We start from the raw sequence: 23,159 nt of genomic DNA, 5'->3' as shown, positions 1-23,159 counted from the left end.
CTTTAATTTAAGATCATAGTGAATAAATCATGTTACATTTTAATAACACATATGTGTCTTAATGTGCCAAAAACGCTCGTTTTCTGACATTTTTGCTACAATATTTTATATTTAAAAAGTGTATGCAGACTTTTGTGATAGACTATATTTATGTATAAGGTGTTTCACACAAATGAAACAACTCATACGCCTTTCCCGATTGACATTAGGATAAGTATTAAAGAAAAATGATGAATACTGCTTACACTTGCAGTATTTATTTTTTATGTATATCTAAATGTATATTTGTTGGTAAAACACCTTATTTAGTACAGAGTTGTATTAAAAATATGTGGCAAATTAATCAAATTTCTGTAAATTTCGACCATATTACTCCTCGTCAAAAAGATAACCCAGGTGTGCTAACCTTAATTTCTAAATGATGCGTGTAAAGTTTTTCGTCTGTAACGGTATAATATCAAAACATTATGAGCTCAGAATATGCGGCTCGTTGGAAATAATTAAAAATATTATGAGGTTTAATGTGTAACAAAAAAAATTGTTTTATTTTAAAAACGAAATGATAACACATGTACAATAAAAAAATAATAATCAACATAAATTGTAACTAACAATAATAACTTATCAAACATATATACTTATTTAATAATGGGTACATCCCCCTTTATTTTCTATTACTTCTATTATACGATTTGGTATCGATTTATATAGTTTCTAGATATAACTTTGACTTAACGTAATCTATTTGCGTACAATTGCATTTTTTTAATTCTTGTACGTATTGGTATTGTTTTCCATTCGCGTATACGCCGTGAACAAGTTCTGCCCAGCAATTTTCAATAATGTTAAGGTTCGGGGAGCGTACAGGCCACAGCAAAATAGATATATTATTTTCATTAAAATAGGATTGTACCAATCTTGATATGTGTACAGATGGATTACCTTGTTGAAAGATGTAATCAGGTCCAGAAGTGCGTTCTGCATGATTATTTATTTGTTCTTTGGTTAAATTTATGTATCGGACACTATTTATTCTTCCATCGATGAACTTGATACTTGTTTTGCCGAAATAACCGATGCCGGCCCAAACCATCACGCTGTCTCCTCCCATTTGTCGTCGAATTGTTGGCATTGTCTCTTTTCTTATATCATGAAAATAATATTGGAACCCATCAAGACCATCCAACTTGAATCTTTTTCGTCTGAAAATAGTACCCTTCTCCATTTCTTTTTCCAATGCATTCTTTCTTTTGCAAAGCGTAAACGTTCTACTTTGTGTTTCGTTGTTAACGAAGGTTTCTTTTTCAATTTTAACCTCTTAATATTTTTGCAGGATAGTAGAACTAGACGAACACTTGAAACACTAGCACTAATACTACATTTTTCCATTATTTGCTTCGTTGTTAACTGCGAGTTGGAAGCTACACGCAGAATTGCTCGCTTATCACGATCGGATAACGCTGACGGCCGACCAGTAATTTTCTTTTTGCCATAATCTTCAACATCTTTTAAGAAATTGTGTATTACTCTACGACTTCTTCTTATTACTTTCGATATTTTTGCTACTGAGAACCGTTGCTGTTTTAGTTCAGGAAATTTATATAATATTGTACTGTAATCTTTACTTGTTGATAGATCATGAACTACTGAGCAATTTCTAAACATATTAACAGAGTGTGTTATCATTTCGACCTCAGTATGGAACAGTTTTTCTTTGTTGTATACGAACATCTTCGACATTGTGACTTATTTCCAGTAAGCCGCATATTCTGAGCTCATAATGTTTTGATATTATACGTTACAGACGAAAAACTTCATACGCGTCATTGAGAAATTAATGATAGCACACTTGGAGAATAGCACACGAGGAGTGATTAATTTTATACATGTAAGAGGTACATGTATGTATTATGCACATTTCAAAACTCTATTTATTTATTTATTTATTTATTTATTTATTTATTTAAAACGCCAGTTGCGCATATGCGTCGTAACACTTGTAAGAAAAATCATTCATCTTTTCAATCTCTAATATTTTTATCTAATTCTAATCAGAGAATCCAGTTCCGGTAGCATGAATCATACTGTATAAATAATACTTCCATATTCTTTTATTAGAACTTATATGATTAAATATTTCGTGGAGATCTAAATTTTAATATTAAAAGATGTTTTTAAAATTTACATATAATTAAAAGACAAATAATAAAATGTATCTTAATATCTTTAAAAATATGTCTGCAATAAAAATAAGTTGCAAATTTATTTGCAAAGATAATCGAATTATAAAATTGAAAAAATATGATATATTTATTTATTATTGCTTAGTCCGTGCCTTTCGGCTTTGGACGAACTTTCGGTTTTACATCTCTTACACCTATTTCGCTTCTTATATACCTACCTCCCCTCTTATCCACTCTATTATATTCCACTCCCTTAATTAATCTATCTCTAGAAACTAAAAACTAATGACTAAAAAACTATTGCAACTTTGAGTTTTTGCCTCCTTGCTATGCTTCCTTCCTGTCGTTCCTCCTCGTCTCTTGTATTGTCCTTCTCTTCTGTATTATTGCTTTTATTTCTGTTAGACCTTCTCTAGTCTCATTTAGTGTTTTTTCTATTATGTCCTTTGGTCCTCCCGTTATTTCACATTCTTCTATTACATACCTCAGGTCTTCTTCTTTCCTTTTACATAGTCTGTATCTTTTTTCTCCCTGTTCTTTCCAGCATTCCTTTGCTTTGGTCTTGTTTCCACATCTGAGTCTTGCTAACATTCTTCTGTCCTTCCACTTCATCCTCCCTTCTAAGTATTTTGGTAATTCTTCTTTGACGATTTTTTTGTAATGTATGTTATATTTGGATTCCCTTATCCTTTCCTCCCTCTCTTCTGCTTCTCTCTTTCTTCTTTCTTCTATAATTTGGTCTGCTGTCATCCTTTCTTGCTCTTCTCTTGCTTCTATCTGTGTCCCTCCATTTCTTGGCCATTTCCCCAGTTTCTCTCTTTCCTTTATACACTCCTTTACTAGTTCCTTTTTTTATTCTGAGGCTTTCTCTTCACACCTTGCTGCTCTTTTTAATGCTTTTTCTTTGATTTCGATTAGCTTGCATTCTTCTATCAATATATAATTTGGTGTTGTCATATCTAAACCTAACATCTATTCCACATGTCTTTTTTGTATTGTATTCAGCCTTTCTTCCATGTTCCAGCCCCATACCTCTGCTCCAAACAACGCCACGCTCAAAATATGATATATTAATAATTAATATAGCTTAAAAAGTATCGTAATGTGAAATATGTTCTTAGGAACAAAGAAAAACTTCAATTTTGCATTTAAGCGATGTAAAAGAGTAAAATATAAAATACTTCTTTAATCATTTTTATTAAATTCTGTGAATAGTAATCGGTTCAGTTGCTAATCTAACCGATGCATCTTACTTTTTTTTTAAATTAATTCCATATGTTCTATCCTTGCATATACGCATATGTGTATCAATTAATGAAGTAATAGCTCTATGTTTAAAACAAGACATTGTAATGTTATATGCAATTTGTATTTGTTAATTCACAGTCTTGTTTCGTGTTAAAGTCAAAATTAGAATTGAACTTTAATACAGTTAATGCCTGCCTTTGAAGGCATCTCACTGAATTTGATTTATAATGTGATTCGATATCACAAAGCAAGGGGTTAAAATACCCAATTAGTGTCCTTTTGAAAGCTAATCTTCAAATAAGGAACGTTTTTATAATTTATACCAGAATATTTTTAATAATATTTCAACTACATTAAATATTACCAATAATTAAAATAAGTAACTTTTTTAATAATTTATATTGAAACAGTGTTATACTTTTGGTATTATATCCTAAAGACGTAAATATTAATACTACTGCAATAAAATATTTAATTAGAATGAGACTGATTTTCATGGAAAGAATACTGAATGATTAAAAGGTGATTCATTATATGTTAACGTTTGATATCTGAGATATTCATTCAAAGAATTCTTATAGTCTACACATATGAATGTATTTTTAACACAGGCAATTGTGAGTGACACTGCGTTTGCTCGTTACTTTTGTCCGCACGAGGATGTTACATGATAAGAACGCACTGCCTACGCTTCGTTATATAACAACTTATGTCCTGAAACGTATACTAATTGTCATTATGCATTATACATGTAGTATACATATATGTATAATTCACTTTCTTACAATTTCACTTGAAATTTTTTAAATCATATTATATGATAAATTGGTATAATAAAATCTTATATCCTCTTTTCTTTGTCTTTTATGTTGTCTTGACACTTTCATTTTCTCTCGCGTTTTACGTTTCGTATACAACGGTTTCGGTACCATAAAATCATCGCAATTTATCAAACTTCATTTATTGTAGTTACTACAATGTAGTACACAAAGTGTACACCTACCATACGCACTTACAAATTGCTTTGCATTCTCATGTTTTTAATCTTACATATCGCAATCCTATTGTTACTATTATCTTAGTATGATATCTAATTATAATTATTACAAAATCTGATCGACCGCTCCGCGGGAGACACGTTCAACGTCGTATAATGAGAGTCGTAAATTCTCGTTACGATACGATGATCGACGCCGCGAATCAACCGATCTCCTATTTCAGTTAAGATAATAGGGGTGATTGAATGATTATAACACTGAGTTTAATATACTCTTTATTTCCAACAACGTTTAAGAATACGATTGATGCGTATACAAGTGTTTTCAGCGAAGCGTTCAGAGCAAGTCGAAATGTATTCTGTTCGAAGGGATGATAACAAGTAAAGTGTTTGTAGCAATTAAGGGCCCTGGCAGAAAGGTAAAAAGTTGAATTTTATAACTATTCCTCAGGATTATTACAGGTCCGAGTTAATATACTTATACAGATGATGGCCATCTTAACCGGAGGATAGATTATGGTTTATAGTAGGTCCCGGGACAACAAAACCAAATCCATTAAGTAAATTACTAATTGTTTGCTCTGACTTAACTTTTGACAAAAAGCAAAAAATTCAGAGCCAAAAATTCAAAGTTATTTTACAATTAAAAAAGATTAAATGGGAATCTAAGACAGCTACAAGTACATAGTAGAATAAACTTATATCTATAAAACCTATAATATATAATTTTATTAAAATAGTCTGATATATTAGACTTATTACATACTGACTTATGAAATATCGAACCAGAATATTATGCTAACTCGTACCGCCTTGTACCAATCGCAGGAACGACTGCATTCCTAAGTCATACAGTCAATCAAATTTCAATCATTAATGGCCAAATGGTAAATTATTAGGCGTAAAATATTTAATAGAAGGAAAAAAATCTTTGACAATATCGTCATTGCCACGAAAGAAACGAGTGAAAATAAGGTTGAGAACATCTCCATAAAAATTCCAAACGTTTGCATTACATCTTGTTACTCAATTCTTCGCAATTTGACTTTTAAATCGAATGTTTTACCCAATATTACGCTTATTCTTGGCTGACTTACAACTAACGCATATCTGAAAAATCCTCTAGAATTACAAATATCAGTATCTACATCTTATTACCACGTACACAATGAATATTTGCAGATATTCGTACATTATAATTGTACATTTTGTTATGTTTGTTTTTTTCGTTTCCTCGATAACGATTTTTGTTATATTTCTACCTAGTAGAAAATTTCATCCGTTTTAGATTTTGAAACCTATATAGGTTTGTACTGTACTGTACAGAGCTGGAAAGATGATTAGCGGGACAACAAGAACGCGTTGCTATATAGCTTACGTATATGTGACACTTCCGGCCAGTATGTGAGCTTATCCTTATGATTACGTTGTATCTGTCAGAAACAAACGATTAGACCTGCATACTTACGCCTAATCATTTTCTCATTTCTGTTTTGCATATGGTTATAATCTTTATTTTAATTTTCGTATATTTTGTAATTTTAAATAAAAAATATATGTTTCTTCCGAAATTAGAAATCACAAAGCCGATAAATGTTATAAAGTAAATAATAAGGAGGGACGATGCAAACATATTTTGTACATCTATTGAACGAACAATGATAATTATTTAGCATATGAATTTGCCGTAATAAAAGAATTTTTTATTTTTAAAAATTAAAACTTAGGATTTTAAATGAAGATTGAAATAACAAAGATGTCCAAAAAATCATTGCAAACAAACGAGAATCGCTTGAATAAGTAATTAAAATTGAATTCTCTAAGTAAATTTCTATTATCGCACAATCTGCACTCGAGATTCATGCAAATTATGTACCTACCTAAACCAAAATACTAGGAAAGATCATTCTAAAACAAATATCCATTCAAAATCTCTCGAGCAACCCTAGACTTCAGCTTTCTCTCCCATTTATTTCCTATTATCATACAGTCTCTATACGAAATCTCTATACAAATTCTTTAAGTACACTAAGGCGCTTAAAGAGATGATCGTAAAAAGATATTTATGGAAAATCTCAACACCAACTTTGTCTGCGATTTATTTCGCATTGTTATTTTTTTACAAAATAAACAACGAATTTTTAAAAAGAACGCGGTTGTAAACTGTATGCCAAGTACCGACATACGACGTAGTTTGTAAAACGATCGCTTAATACTGTGATTTTTATCCGGGAATCTTCAAACTACTCATTTTGTTGATTATTATTATTGCAGGAAGACGCGGAGGATTGTCAGAAAAGAGCAGAAAGATTGTTGTCGGAGGAGTGTCGCGTGTTTCGCGGGGCGATAGGCGTCGACGTGGAAGGTGTCGGCTCGTGGAAGGCTCAGAGGCGCCCTCACGACATCGAGATATCTACGCCCCTGATCGGCGTCGCGGCGCACGAGCTGGAGTCGTCCGTGGACGGCGCAGCGTTCAACCCTGTCGCCGCAGCGGCGACGACATCCGCGAGATGCTCGCTGATGAAAAACGCGTTGAAAACGCCATCATCCTCCTCCACTTCTCTGCCCGTCAATGCCCACATCAGGCCAAGGTTGTACCTAGGCTCCGTGATCGCTGAGACCAACAAGGAGGATGCCATGGAGCCAGAAGTAAAGGAGGAGGACGAACGAAGGTCGTCCACGCCGAGCCCCGAGGTAATTCTTTTATCTTCTTACTGTCCTTCCATTCTTACTCTCCTGCTATTTATATCTTCTTGCTTATCTCGTGCATACTCTTTTTTTTCTTTTGTTTTCTGCTCCAGCCTCGTTGATGCATGCTACGACGTGTGACTGATAGGTTCGCATAGAACGATCACGGAGAGATGACACTGAAATTGATCGAACTAGACTGTGTATATTTTTTCCTTTGTCGAGTGACCGTTGTGTGGCTTTGTTTTCCCGAATCGAAGAGAAGCCTGTAATGCGCAGATAGAACAGGTGAATTCGAATACTCCGAGGGAATGCGATTGTCCATTGTAGTGGATTGGTTTCTTTGTTTGTTATTGGAAGAACTTTATAAGCGATTGCAAAATCTCCGGCAATATTTTATCGTTTCTTCTTTTGCACGATTCGACGTGCCAAATAAATCGATGTTTACCGATGTTAATTTGGATCTTTTTCATATTTGCTCGAATCTTACATGGTGTTTTGTAACTTCTGTATACTGGTATATAAACTGTCAGTGATGAAAGTGAAATTACCATTTCCCATTACATTTCGTTATCTCCTATGATGACAAAATGTCATCGTGTTGTCCGACATTATGTAAACCTCTATCGTCGGATGACAACGGTAATTGTATCGAAGATAGTTAATGCAGTTCCTAAAAGCACAAGCGCAGCATCTAGTACCGTGCCATAACGAGTGTGTAAATCAATTAATACCTATGGGGATGCTCAGGAGTGTGTAAACGAAAATGCGTGACGTACAAGGTTCTCCATTAAGCGAGCAACAAAAGTTGTATGTTTATTAAAACGTTAGTTGGTTGTATGTTAATTAAAATTTCTACACACATTACCTACTCTCTATAGCTAATTAATCGTTCAACAAACTATTGCATTCTTATATAACTAGTTCCGAAATATCTGAAAAACGAAGATTACGTTAAATCTTACGTTATCTACAATATATCGACGATGTTTTCTGCTGTTCAAAGAAATTTAATATTATTTTGTCTTAGTCGAGTAATTAAAAAGAGATGGTTGGAAACCACTGGTATCGCCTCATGCTTGTAGAGTACGAGTTCTTCCTACATGCACTTCCCCCAACGTAGCTCCGTATTGATTTTACGGAGAGCTCATTCTGTCTTTCTCTACCTTTGGTTATACACGTTTACTCATATATCTATATCCTTTCTCGCTTGCGCTTCTATCTCTGCACTTTTTTCTTTCGCCTCCCCCTCCCTCCCTCTTTAACTCTCCCTGTCACCCTAAACATTTCTGCAAGAATTTATTTCGTACGTTTTCTGTAGCCTGTGAACGTAAGACGCTTAGAGTACGAACGTTGATTATTTCACAGTGGGCAAGTAGACTTGAGTTAACTTCATGGCTTCGGTTCTGTTTTTAGCGGGAAATTTGAATTGTTTCTAGAGTGGTTGGTCTAATGGTTTTATTTTATTTCCTTTTTTTTTTAGGACGAGCATTATCGTATTTAACATACATATGGTCAATGTTTTAAAAGATTTTTTAAAGGTGTTCATGTCGTAGATTTAGAATTACAAAAAAATAATTTAATTTAGAATTATAATGTTTGATTAAGATTATACGTGGTAGAAAAGAATTTCCTATAGAAGATGAAATATTTTCTAAAAAAATAGATGTGAGTTTATAAAAATTGGTAAATTCCTATTATTATTATTTCAGTTGATTCGTGCTGAGGATAAGTAAAATCTTGTCTGTTTTCATATTTTTTATCGAGTGTTAATAGTAAATTATCAACTTGTTATACTTAAAGAACTTTTATATTTTCACGAATACAATTTTTTGTCGTCATACAATGAATTCATCGTTAATTAGATTGTTTAACTATGTTTAGCAGATTTATACAAGAAGAAATAAACGTTACAATGAAGGTGGAAGTAGCGAGGAAGACAGCAAACCAGATATATCTCTACAGGGCCACAGATTACCATCTTCTTATCGGGGAACGTGGCCCATCAGAAGAGACATATGGGCCAATCAACAAATGGGCTTTTCCACTCAACAAAGCACATCAATCACTGTACACAACGTAAGTCACTGTTTTCCTGAACCGTACATCGCACAATCGACTTTAGGGAAAAATAATAGTATTTTATTACTTTAATAGTCTTACAAATCGATTTCAAAATTATGCGTTATATAATCGCATTTTACGAAAAATAGTGGCCATTTCTTATCTTGATAGTCAAATAATCTCAAAATTATATTACATTAGGGAAAATCTGTTTTGTTATTTTACTGATTTTACTAAACATCTCCAAAATTATGTGCCGTGTAATTTGTTGAAGAATCGTGGAAGAGTAATATCATTATTCACTTAGGAAATATGACGAGTCCAGGAGTTACATTCAAAAATATATTTTGTTAATTGACTCAAAAATTATCTTTTTCTGCGATTATTCACGCTATAATAAGTGCAATAAGTTTCTGAGCAGTATCTTTATTTAACTATTACTCTTCCTTCGTACTGTTAATATTTTGAAGAATCCTAAAGAATACAATTATATTAAAAAAAGGAAAATATATCTAAAGTATAAGGATATAAATGTGGAACATACGTATATATCGTGAGTTGAATGAACAGGACTAATAAATGAATGAACATGAATTAATAAATACGTAACCTGTCATAAAGACGGCGCTGAAAAGGGAGCATGACCTGCGAAAAAGAAGTTTGACTCATCGTACTAACCATTATCATTATTACACAATCGATTTGCGAAGCAAAAATCGCCATGAATGATTTAATAACTTATTACTATGGAAATTTATTTTATTAAGTCATAAGGCATATAATATTATATATTTGAAAAATTAACGCAAATATTAACATATAATAATGTAATGAAGGTGTGATAAATATATAGTTTATATAATAGAATATTATATAAGCGAGCTGAACTATTTTCCTATAATATATTTAAAACGTTTATATAATAATTTATAGTTTTTTATAATTTTATATAGTTTATATAATTATAAACGTTTAATATATTAACGTTAAACGATTATTTAATAGGAACAATTAATTAGAAAGAGTGAATAATTACAAATTAATAAATAATTTACAACGTTGCATAGTATATAAATAAAAAATTGAAAATAGAATAGATAGCCCTTTGTGTATAAAGTAAAAAAATAAATTGAAGGTCAGTTTAAATTTCCTCGGAAACTTTACGAAGATAGTAGAACAAATATTCTTCGATTGTTGATAAATGTAAGTCCTACAAAACTAGGAAAAAGGTTCTTAATTACTAAAAAACTAATTTAATTATTACTTTTTAATAAAGAGGAAGGGACTTCAAAGGTGACAGTATTCCTCCTAAATCAAAATCCTAACATTAATTTCCATCCTCTCCCATAGGACGTAGCCAGCGTGATGAGCTTTTCGTCGAATTCGGGCGGGGCCCTCGGCTGTTCCACGGAAATGCAAGGCGATCGAAGGCTAGGGGCGAAAGTGGACGTAGTGTACAATCTACTGGGAATGCTTGGTAGCACGGAGGGCCGAGAGGACATGAGTGCAACGCTACTCTCTATGAGCAATTCGATAGACAATTGCCTCATAATGAGGCAATCAGGATGCCTTCCACTGTTGGTACAACTGATTCACGCTCCAGGACAAGATCCAGAAACCAGAGAAAAGGCATCTCGAGCTTTGCATAATATAGTGTATGCCAAAAGCGACGAGAGGGCTGGACGCCGGGAGGCGCGGGTTCTCCGGTTTCTAGAACAGTTACGGGACTATTGCCAGACTCTGAGGACATCCCTAGAAACGGGTCAGGTTCCCGATGACCTAGAGAGGCATCCCGGGCCAACGATAGCGGCATTGATGAAACTTTCCTTCGACGAAGCTCATCGTCACGCCATGTGTCAGCTCGGTGGACTTCATGCAGTTGCAGAGCTGATCGAGATGGATCATATGGCTCATGGAAGCGAATGCGACGATCAAAATTGCATCACATTGCGTAGATATGCCGGAATGGCTCTGACGAATCTGACATTCGGCGATGGAAACAATAAAGCATTGCTCTGTTCCTTCCGAGAGTTCATGAAGGCTCTGGTTTCGCAATTGAGAAGTCCAAGCGACGATCTCAGACAAGTCACAGCGTCTGTGTTGAGAAATTTGTCGTGGCGAGCTGATACTAGTAGCAAGCAAACGTTGAGGGAAGTGGGAGCAGTAACTGGTTTGATGAAGGCTGCGATGGAGGGTAGGAAGGAATCAACTCTTAAGTCGATACTGTCTGCACTTTGGAACCTGTCGGCACACTGTAGTACGAATAAAGTGGATATTTGTGCCGTAGATGGCGCACTGGCATTCCTCGTGGATATGTTGAGCTACAAAGCACCATCTAAAACTTTAGCCATTGTTGAAAACGCCGGTGGTATTTTGAGGAATGTATCTAGTCACATTGCTGTTAGAGAAGATTACCGAGCCATTGTAAGAGAGAGGGGATGTTTGCAAGTATTGTTACAACAATTGCGATCACCTAGTTTAACCGTCGTTAGTAACGCCTGTGGAGCTCTGTGGAATCTTTCTGCCCGATGTCCACAGGATCAGCGTCTGTTATGGGACCTGGGCGCAGTTCCAATGCTTCGTAGTCTAATTCACTCCAAGCACAAGATGATTTCAATGGGTTCAAGCGCAGCCTTGAAGAATTTACTGAGTGCCAGACCAGGCTGTAATAATCTCGTCCACTTAGACTCGACAGCACGCGGATTAGGACTTCCAACTCTACCAACTTTAGTTGCACGCAGACAAAGGGCTCTGGAGCAAGAAATAGATCAAAGCTTGGCCGAAACTTGCGATAACATCGAACCTAGCACATCTCCGACTAACAAAGACGATAAGTTTTCGTTCAAGGTGGAACATAGCTTCTTGGGGATCAACACGCGAACTTTACGCTCCTATCAGCTACATAATCAACCTAGCACATCCAATATGAAGTGCAACGGAGTCGCCAGAAGCGAGAGTAGAGACTCTATGCGCTCCATAACAAGCACTCATTCTGACACCATGTTTGAAAGGGTAAATCGACACGTATTGAATGGACTATCTCCTACTGATATTCAGATAAAACAACAGTCCTCGTCGCTACACTCCGCAGTCGGTTTCGACAGCGGAATGTCCAGTGATGCTCACTCGAAGACCTCTTCGGAGAAGAAGTATACGTTACGCTACAAAAACGCCATCCCGGATCGTTTGAAGTCGTCAGACGGTTTTAATGGTCTCGTCGACCTTAGATGCACTAATTCTACTATTTCCTGGTCCTCGGCTCCGGATCAAGAATCCGCCTGTTCACAGAATTTGCTACACTCTTCCGTAGAAGACAACTTGCCACAAAGCATCACGTCTGTGCTCAAGACTGGTAGTCAGTCCAGTATTTCCGAGGAAACGGAGTTGAACGTTTGCACAAAAACCGAGTACGTGAGCACGAAGCCTGAAATAGAAACCTCGACCTCGTTATCATTCGTCAACAACAGCTCTCCCGCGAAAGACAACATCAACTTTGGAAACGTCTACGACAAGACTGTTTTACATCAACACAGTTCGTTGAATACTATACAACAGGCTATCTCACCGACTGTCAGTTATCGAACAGAGGGAAATCTGTTCAGTGATTATGCCGAGACGGATTTGGATCAACCAACTGACTATAGTTTGCGTTATGCTGAACGAAGTCTGGAAGACGAAGGAAAACCACATTCTCACTATTTCCCGAGTAACGATCAAGAACTCATCCACGAAGATACAGTAAAGACCTATTGCACAGAAGGAACTCCACATGGAACGTCTTTAAATTCTTCTAGAGCGGCATCGGCTTCTGACTTGCAAGAGGATAGTCGACAGAGGAGTTTATTGAAGAAGATTCAGGAACAAGGTAAACTGCAAGATACGGAGGAATTGAATTTAGAATGTACCAGAATGGAATGTACGGAAGTTTCGAGTGACAAGAAGAGAAGTCAAATGTTGCAGTACTTTGAAACGAATATCAAGGACAATAATGTTGAGGAAAATGATCACACTTCTATGAAAAATTCATTGAGGTTTGTACACTTTCATGTAGATAATACAATTAGCAAAAAGAACATTTTATTTAAAAAATAAATGAAAATTTTTAGTAACTTATTTTCTTAACAAAAAATGTTTGGATCGTAACTATAATCTTGATTATATATATAATATGATTACACATGGTTATATCATGATATATATGTTATGTATAATATATACAGATACGTACATCTATGTGACACATTTCCTATCACTTGTTATTTTCTTTAACCTGAGGATACTCTACATATTTAATATATGAAAAAATAAATAAAAATTCTGTATTTTCCTATTCGCAGCGTAAGAACAACAATTACACAAGTATCTTCGAGCAACTTACAATATGCTGAGAGTGATGATATGGCGCCCAATTCTACAAAAAATAAACCAGGTAAAGTTACATAAAAAATTGTTTTTACTCACTCTCGATACTACTCGATTCGAAATTCAACGATACTGAAAAATTTTCTCTAAAAATATAGAATTTTATTGAAACAGTTAAAAAAATATATTTATTTTATTATAGAGAAGAAATACGATACACAGAATGGCATGTTTGAAAAAAACGATAAATTTGATAAATGTTATCCTAGCAACGGTGTTAATTCGTACGTGACTAGTGCATTGAAGGCTTCTAACGATTCAGGATGTAAGGAATTTGAACTAAAAGGAGATACCCGTAACATGCCTTATATATTAAATATAAACAACTCTTCCGAATGTTTAGATCAAGTCAGTGATGGCGATGAGGACGACGAAGATCTGCTTACAGCTTGCATTAATATTGGAATGCAAAATAATAGGTAAATATTTTGGTTCGGTATAAATGTACTATAATTATCAACAACATCCTTGGTAAATGTACAGATCGAACTTAACTTTTCTGATTTCGATGATTTTTTAATATGTGGTGGGGACATGATTCCGAACAACTTTTTCCTATATATGTAACTGGTAGTCGGCCTTAATTTCCGAGATATTTGCGAAAAACTATCGTTACTACCACAAAGAATTATACGTTGAATTGTGCACAAATCTGTGGCAGAATATACGTCTGTTTAGTTGCCAACTGCCGAATAAAATGACCTGGTCGGAATTTTCTGCTTATGTATACAAAGGAGAGTGGAACGAATGGGGTATCCGAGATGAAGGTTCGTACACAACGTGCGTAAGCGAGGCTATAAAAAATGTCTGCTATATCTTAATTAAAAATAAATATAATTTTTAGAATTTAGAGTTTAGATTAGTACTTTTAATCCGGCCAGCAATGCTTGCATAAAATGATAACAGTTAACTTATTTCGTAAAATAATATCGATTATTCATTCGCCTATTATTTTTATAATTCAGCAGCGGCCGAATTGGGAAATCTGACTTAAATCCAATACATACATCGATCATATTAATTTTTAATTGAGTTGTAATAGACATTCCTTGCAGCCTCGCAAGTACATATAATTGTGCACAGGGCCTTTAAGCTCGACCATAGTTTCGTTCATAAACAGAAGATAAGCAGTCGATGGTTGGCAACCAATACTGATGCATACACTGTCACAGACGCATGATTATAGGTAAAATTCACTGTAGTAAACACTGTATCGACAGTTTTTTACGAATATATTATATATTGTGCTCCATATATTAAAAAATCATCGAAATCGAAGAGGTTGAGTTCGACATGTACATTTACCACATTTTTTTTATTATTTTCACTAAACCAAATAATTTTTGATTGAAAAATAATTCTTACGTTATTTCCTTTTTTAGGCATAGGCATTCGTTTATAGGAAATAATTTTGAAAAAGTTCCGCGAAATGAAAGCAATCTTGCCAGGTACCAAACAAGCGTTGCACTAGATCAAATGGACTGCAATTCATCTGTCGATTCTACCATGAACAGTCTTGATACAAAACAATCAGGATCTGAAGAAATGGTAGATCCCGATATTTGTACTGATAACGTTAATGATAACTCATCGAATATGAATATTGTGTCAGATTATAGTCAAAGTACGGCCAAATTTATGCAAAAGGTGACATATCTATTTCGTGCACACAATTTTATATTTTTATAAATTTAATTTCAGAATTTAATTATTTTCGTGCGTTATTTGAAACATTACAACAGAAATTTACAAAAGAATGCGCATATCTTATAAACATCGAATTTTCTTATTTCAGGTGATAGAAACTAAAATTCCAATGCAACAATCGAATCAAGTTTTGCAGAATGAGTTGGACAAAGTAAAAAACACGGAACGCGGTTCATTATTAGGCAATGATAGTCTGTGCAATTTCTCATTACCTTCAAACTTGAGGAATAGCCCGATATTACATGAAACAGTAGTGTTTAACACAGAACCTACACAGCAGCAATATCTATCTAGTATCGACACCCAATCGAATGAAGACATGTCGTCTCTGATACATAATGATGTTATTGAAAATGATCAAAATATAGATGATGATTCTGCCAAGTGGGAAAATGATAGAACATCAAAAACATTAAAAGACAAAGCGATTGAGAATTCGTCTATGCAACAATCTTATACTAAAGTAACAGATTCAGAGAGTAGCGAATCGATCGATTCCGTGGAACAATCAGAACACGCACTTTTAGAATTGTGTATACAACCTGGATTAACGAAAACTATGGACAATATCCAGATAAATAAAACCACGATGAATGAAATCGACAGTGAATTTGGGGAGCGAAAAATTAATAATTTTGATGAAAGCAGTAAAATGTACAATGACACATGTGAAATAGATGGCATTAATAAAGAAAAAGTTGATTCAAAGCACAAACTGGCACAGAAATCTGCAGAATCAGCGAAATATGTGAAGAAGGAAGATGTATATCGGCGTCAAAGGGATCCTGATGCTATGATTGCCTCGTTAGATCGCTTAACTGCGACTCTCGTGCAACAAACGGAAGCAATTCGAGAACGAGATTCGAGCGCAATGAAACAGAGCATATTGAGTGATACATGGAATGAAGATTCTCCTAATGATGTATCTTTTCCTAGCATAAGTATTAGTGCCCCTATAATCGCTTCATTTAAAAGCGATGTACCAGAAGAACCAGGAACAATCACCTCGGAGTGTTATGAAACAGTAAGTAGCGACAATGGGCACATGACCAATTCAAAAATTATTCAAAGAGAAGCGATTAAATTGGCTCAAGCGGTGGACGCAGAAATGAATCGACAGAACGAACTAGATACAACCAGTATGACGTCGATGGATTTAGAAGCAATAAAACCACCTTCCTCGATGGGAAGCTTACTATCACTGACAGCTAGCTACGCAGGTTCGGGTGACTGTAGTGAGTCGTTCGTTAATCGAGACAGGTGTAATTCTACGTCCTTGCCTCCAATCCAGGCGAAGAATATATCTTCGACAGATTCTCGAAGCTGTCGTAAGAAATCTCTTCCTTTGGGTGTCGTAGCTAAAAGAGCTCTGAGTCAAACTCAGAGTCACACCGGCAGTCTCGAAAATTTGTTGAACGAATGTACTGGTTCGCACTTAGAAAGTGTCAAACCACCATCAATGATGGACGAGTTACTAGACGTTGGCGACATGGAAAATAGTATGTTAAGCGTGGCCAGTATTACATCAGAGGTGGCAGATTCTAAGGATCAAGACTCGCAGAACTTAAGCGGGAGCGACGCTGTTTTCGACTTACTAAAACCTGTCGCAAATGTGCTATCCATGACGTGCATGCGTTACGCTGAAGCTATGCAGAATAGTGCAAATAATAGTTTGAGTGAATATCTGGAGAACATCAATCCACCTTCGCTGTTCAATGAAGTGTGTGAAATGGATGAGTCAACAGTGGAACAAGCTACAGAAACTATATGCAGCGATACGTTGTGTATTGACGCGGAACTACATACCGAAGAAGCTCCACATCCTGTGATGATAGACAGGATCGACGAAGCAGGTGATACCGACGAGGCAGTTACACCAATTTCGTCTGAATACTGCGTTACTAGCTCGGCAGAGTCCACGCCTAGGAAGCGATTACACAGAAATTTAACACCAAAGCAGAAAAGAACTTTGGCCAAGGAAAGATATAAGACGTATACTATAGCTGCGGAACTCGATAAAAAGGAAGAAGAACGACAGGAAAACGTAGTACAGGAGAAGATTGCACGGGGAAAAATTTCACCTTTTTCCAAATTGACACCTAAACAACGTAGACAAGAAGATAGAGCCAGGTTTCAAACACAGGTATTGGAAAATCCTTTCCCCGACATGAATCAAGATCAAAATAATCAACAGGAAGTTAATGCTACTTATGAACAAGAGAATTCTGAAAAGACAACGGGAGCAACGTCCCCGGTAAAATCTGCTATCCCCACATTGTCAAAACTATCCGCTTGTAAAACGTTGATCAAAAAGCGCGTCGAGCAAAAGAAGAATAGGGAAAGATATCGTACGAGAACTTTGAACGATTCAGAACGCATATTCAGAGATACAGAAAGTAATACTACTACAAACGCGGTAGAAGATAGATTACCAGATTCAACACACACTATCGAATCGGATGAAATTCAAACCATGTTGGAACAAAATGCAACCATCGTGTTAAATACATTAAACGAATCAAATAAGACAAATGAAACTAGCGAGGATGGGTTGCTAGATTGCGAGACTATTAGTTTAGTATCAAATGAATCAGAATCAGAACGGAACCTACGGATGCGGTTTGTCAACGGCGTTTCTAAAAAACTGATAGGTTCGTGTATTCGACAAATGGACAATGTACAAGAACCAGAGGACGCTCATAAGGAAACAATCGAGATCGAAGAACCCAGGTCGCAAGAAGACATCAGGTATACAGATAATGTGGAAACTGAGAGCGAAGATGAATCTAATAATACCGAGGGACCACCTAGAGAAACAAAAAGGCCCCGAATAATTAAACCAGGAATGGTGAGAGATCCCAGTAATGATTCTAACGCTACGGATAAATCAGACCCAGAAAGTCCAAAGGCCATTCGCGGGAGAAGAAAAGCTCTCTACTCAAATCCAATTACGCGAAAGCCAACGCCACAATCGTCTCCATTGAAACAGGTGAATCCTGTCAGTGGAATACCTATAGGTCGTAGCAACACTTCACCTATTGTAAGAGCAACAAGAGCTACCACATTGAGACAAAGTAACAATAGTCCAGGTACAGCGACGAAAGAATCAACAAAATCAAATATAAGTCCTAAAATGAATCCCAGCTCAACAGATGACAAACGAACGAAGATTTTATCAGTGGCTGCAAAAAGAGCATCAGTTCCTCAGAAAGGATCGTCATTAACTTTCACAAAGTCCGTAAAGAGACACAGCACACCTCCAACGTGTTCTTCCTCGAACTATCAACAAGAAACTAAGACGGACGTAACGATTAAGCCCTTGGAACGACAAGGAACATTTACCAAAGACGAACCAGAAGTGAAGAATGCGCCCACCGTAGAGTCTTCATCTCCTTCGCCGATAAAAACGAAAATCGCAAAACCCATTAGAGGTGCAACATCCAAGGTACATCCAACAACTGGGAAACCAAAACTTACGCCAAAGACACATCAAGCGCACCAATCAAAATCATCAAAGGGAAACGCTTCAGAGAAGATTCAATCTTCGAAAGCATTACCATTACTGGTAGCTCCAAAACGATTACCTACAGGAAAAGCAACTGCAACTCCAAAAATATCAGCCAATAATCAAAGTACTGCACAGATAGAAAGCGGTAAAGTCTTTCGAAAAGTAGGTCCTCTTGGTCAGAGATCTAACAGTAATTCCAGTATTGTATCCAACTCCTCGACCGGAATGCAAACTAGAAAATTGGCAAAGGAAGCGACTAGTAAAATTGCAAGCCTTTGGAAAAAGGTAGAGGAGAGTAAAAATAAGCAACGGTTTGAGAAACCAGATACTAGGCAGTGGCTACAGCCTGGTAATTGTGCTAATGAGATGGATACCCCATCTCCAGTGAGCAATCCGCCAGCTTTTAGGTTGTTTCGTAGTTCCACGTTCGAAGGAGTGCCCCAAGAGAATGATAATCCGGAATCAGCTTTGTACAAATCGAAATTGAAGAGGCCATTGGTAATGGGCGTACAACCTAGTAAAGTGAAATACAGAAACTCTTGTGACTTGAGCGGAATGAACGCAAACGACGCACCTTGCAAGATTCCTGTAAAGTCTAATGACGCTTCTACGTACAAGAAAGACATCGTAGATGTAGTTGACACCTCGGTTGTTCTGCGAAAATCACAGCATACCGAATCCTCCACGGCAGAGGTGGATCCTATGAAACGAATATCACGTCTTGGTTCCTTTATAAGAGTAGACTCTGCGAATGCAGAAGGTTCTGCACAAACATACGTTAATGGGTCCGGTGTGCGTACACCCGCGTCCGCCATTGTCCCACCTTTTAATTATAACCCGAAGCAAGATATCCCTTCGCAAATAGCCAAAGTAACGCCGGATGAAACTGAAAGCAAATTCAGAGTGACAGATTGTCATAGTGACATAGTCACAGCTTCTGCGAGAGTAACAACGGTATAGTGAGAGCCTGTTATAAAGTAAACAACTTTCTTTCGTAGTATTGCTTTTCTGTTTTAGGCTAGTCATTGTACATTTGATTTACTGCTGTATTGATCGTAAATCAACACGCAGTACATATATTACGAATACTTGATAAGTAAGTTGAAGGTTTCTTTCTTACCTCACACATCGTTTAAAGGACACCGAAAATCTTCATGGCATCTCATTAATTTTTACACACTAAAGATAAGAAGAATAATCGTTTGAATACTTTTCTTCGTTGCATGTGCATTGGCAATGCAATTTTTATTCTCCCCCCTTTTTTTAAGAGGTATAATTAAAATGTGACATAGCCGAAAATCCTGATATATCATTCCTATTCACTTTGCGTGTTGTATATACATATATTGAGAAATTCCATAATTACGAAGAAAATTAAAAATCGGTAGTACGTAGCAGTAATTATGCTCGATTATTTAATTCAATTTTGTATATATTAAACATCGATGAAGAATGTAGAAAGTTTAGTGATATGTATTACGACTTATGATGTATATGGAAATATGTCGCTATACATCTTCGTAATAGATAAATTTGCAAGGAATAAGATCTGTATTTTGTTTCCATCGTAAACTGATTTGTATTCTTTCAATTGAATACAAAGTCTAATTACTTTTTAAAGACTGATAGAAGCACGATGAAGATTTGGACGAAACTTGGACATTTTCAGTGCAACAGAATGTTACGACAAAAGCAGTAGTGATGTTTATATCGATGTAGCGGTCTAAGTAACGCTAAACTGGCATTATGTGAAGAGACAAAATTTTGTAAACCCTTACTTTAAGTTTCTAGTCTACTTGAAAATTTACAGTTAAAATAGCTTCTATTTTGGTCATATATGTATTACATAAAAAAATCGATTTGCATGTAACAAGTGTCTACTGATTCGATTGTTACCCTTTCTAAAATACATGTAGGTACAATTAAGAGTGTGTACGGATCAATTATATATTTATAGATCGGAGGGTTTAAGGTATTGGCATGCCATTTAATAATTTTACTTTCACACGTTCTCATTTGTTTTCTAGTTTCATTGGAAAATTTGCTATTATTCGAAGCATTTAATGCGTACGATACTTTAAGTTTGTTTCTATATCGCGTCATCTTCCCTTCTACATGCACCCGATCAATCTAAAATTTCATTAGAAGGAAACTGTTTGACACGATATAGAATAGATTTTACTATTCATTGTTTACGTATTTGTTACACAAGTCTTATACCCTGTTCCAGTTCGAGTTAATTAGATTTAACTCTTCCAACTTGGAACCACATCAGGGTATCTTTATATTTTTTTTTTTCATACAGAATTTGATCTGTACACCAGAATTCCTTTTCAGGGTTCTTTTGTAATCTTCGTCTTTTACTTAGATTTTAAGTATTCATCTTTTGTTATACTGTATTTTAGATTCGGCAGACATCTTAATGATTTGTATATTAATAATTACAGTACAATAAAATTTATAGATACTAATATCTATTTTGTTTAATATTACATTTATATAAAAACATAACATTTAAAGTTATGTAATATACATAAAGTAATATACAGTTATTCATATTTATACAAAAATTTATTTGTCATATAATGGACATTCATAAAGATTAATGGATTTATCTTCAGATACTGATGCAATCATGTTATTTCTTTGTGGATTGTACTTTACAGCCCATACCTAGAAAAGCAAAATGCTCACAACTCCAAATCACAGATTACTTTTTCTGCTTTATAGATTTACAATAAAAATTCCATAATGCTGTATGTAATACGATATCTCACCTGATCATTGTGTTCATTAAATGTATGTAAGCATTGTCTTTGGGCTAGTTCCCATACTTTAACTGTATGATCTGAACTACTAGATGCAAACTGTTGACCATTTGGAGCAAAAGCAACACCAAGTACCCATGAGGCATGACCTGACATAGTTCCTGCTAAATTAGCATCTTTTCTATATGTAAGAATAAGAAGGAATATATTAATGTTTCAATGTTTTAATCATATTTCTATTTTATGCGAATTGAAACTATGAATTACTTACACGTCATACAGTTTCATATGTCCATCATCTGATGCGGTAAGAAGTAATTGAGAATCTGGTGAAAAACAAAGAGACCTGATAGGCATTGCATGACCTAAAATATTTCAAATACATATTAATAATTGTAAATCATCAATAACTTATTAACAAAATTTGTTATTACCTTCCAATGTACGTAAAACTTTTCCATATGTAACATCAAAAATATTGATAATCCCATCAATTGCGCCACTAGCAATGTATTTACCATCAGGGCTCTAAAATAAGTAATTATATAATACAAAAACTATCTTGTGTTATTTTTGCACAAAATTATACAATATAAATGTTTAAAATACATACATAGGCAACGCTCAATATAAATTTTCCACCTCTGGTATCTAAAGTTTGTTCTTGTTTGCCACTGTCTGTTCCATATAAATGTATTTTACCTGAATGACTACCAGATACAATGAATTTATCATCTGGAGAAAATACCACTGTCCAAATATCTACAGGACCTACTTCAATGCTTGATATTTTCTCTCCTGTTTGCAAATTCCATAGTTTTAAACTTGAGTCTAGTGAACTTGATGCACATTCTGGAAGCATGTGTGTACATATCATATAGCTCTGCTAACATTAATATATTCATTAAAATAAAATACATGCAAATAATTTTGTGTTTTTATTAATTATTCACTTGAACCATCTGAATTAACTGCAACAGATACCACACCAAGCGAGTGACCAGTTAATTTATATTTTAGTTGTAAACTTTTGTCTTTTTGTTCCCAAACTTTGACGACATCATCGACTGAACCGGTTACTAAATATTCGACTGTCTCATTCCCATTAAACTGCATCGATTCACTGCCATATAATGAAGAAAATTGTACAGAAGTATATAAATGATAAAAAATACATCGAAATTAATTACCGTGAATCTTCATTATCCTGCTGTAATTCCTTTTTCTTCTTTAAACAGCCCCAAGCACAGGTCCAAATGCTATCTTCATGAGCATTTTCAGTTTTATTAACTATCGAATACTGAAAAAATTTTTAATTCGTCTTTGCAACTGTCGCATATCATGAATAACATAACCTTTATATCGTGATAATTTGCAAATTCATTTATATTCCTCACCATTCCAGAAAGTATTTATTATCTCCCAAACAATGATTAAAAATGATTTTGATCTAATACAAAATACACTGTTTCCTAACTATATGTACATACTAACTATTTATAAACACACGCATATATAACTTGAATATCCGAAAGTTCACCACACGCGTATGCGCGATAGCAGCTGACTTACAG

At 35.1% G+C, this 23,159-nt stretch overlaps 2 protein-coding genes across 7 annotated transcripts in view; one reads left to right on the top strand and one right to left on the bottom strand.

Moving 5' to 3' along the window:
- Positions 1-21,288, top strand: part of LOC117162117 (uncharacterized) — a 104,475-nt gene extending 83,187 nt beyond the window's left edge. For 3 of the 6 annotated variants that reach the window (XM_076623872.1, XM_033343963.2, XM_076623873.1), the window contains 7 exons: positions 6,703-7,122; positions 9,001-9,195; positions 10,531-13,211; positions 13,518-13,609; positions 13,745-14,021; positions 14,985-15,249; positions 15,398-21,288. In XM_076623872.1, coding sequence (XP_076479987.1) covers positions 6,703-7,122; positions 9,001-9,195; positions 10,531-13,211; positions 13,518-13,609; positions 13,745-14,021; positions 14,985-15,249; positions 15,398-19,777 — 8,310 coding nt within the window. In that variant the 3' untranslated portion in view covers positions 19,778-21,288. The remainder of the gene's footprint in view (positions 1-6,702; positions 7,123-9,000; positions 9,196-10,530; positions 13,212-13,517; positions 13,610-13,744; positions 14,022-14,984; positions 15,250-15,397) is intronic. The other 3 variants (XM_033343968.2, XM_033343965.2, XM_033343969.2) reach the window with 3 other exon arrangements.
- On the bottom strand, positions 21,275-23,132 carry LOC117162120 (uncharacterized). The gene is made up of 8 exons (XM_033343973.2): positions 22,983-23,132; positions 22,776-22,885; positions 22,539-22,708; positions 22,199-22,437; positions 22,020-22,113; positions 21,857-21,950; positions 21,595-21,766; positions 21,275-21,490 (listed from the first exon to the last, which is right to left on the bottom strand). Exons 1-8 carry the CDS (start codon positions 22,983-22,985, stop codon positions 21,389-21,391), a joined length of 984 nt encoding a protein of 327 aa, XP_033199864.1. The 5' UTR covers positions 22,986-23,132; the 3' UTR covers positions 21,275-21,388.
- Between the last annotated feature and the right edge of the window lie 27 nt (positions 23,133-23,159).

Source organism: Bombus vancouverensis, chromosome 13, assembly GCF_051014615.1.
Source record: "Bombus vancouverensis nearcticus chromosome 13, iyBomVanc1_principal, whole genome shotgun sequence".
NCBI lineage: Eukaryota > Metazoa > Arthropoda > Insecta > Hymenoptera > Apidae > Bombus > Bombus vancouverensis.
This window is presented reverse-complemented; position numbering and strand designations above follow the sequence as displayed.

Coding starts and splice junctions, on each gene's coding strand:
- LOC117162120 (XM_033343973.2), bottom strand. Junction 22,438..22,538: donor AGTTAATTCAGATGGTTCAA/GTGAATAATTAA, acceptor ACATGCTTCCAG/AATGTGCATCAAGTTCACTA. Junction 21,767..21,856: donor CATATGAAACTGTATGACGT/GTAAGTAATTCA, acceptor TCTTACATATAG/AAAAGATGCTAATTTAGCAG.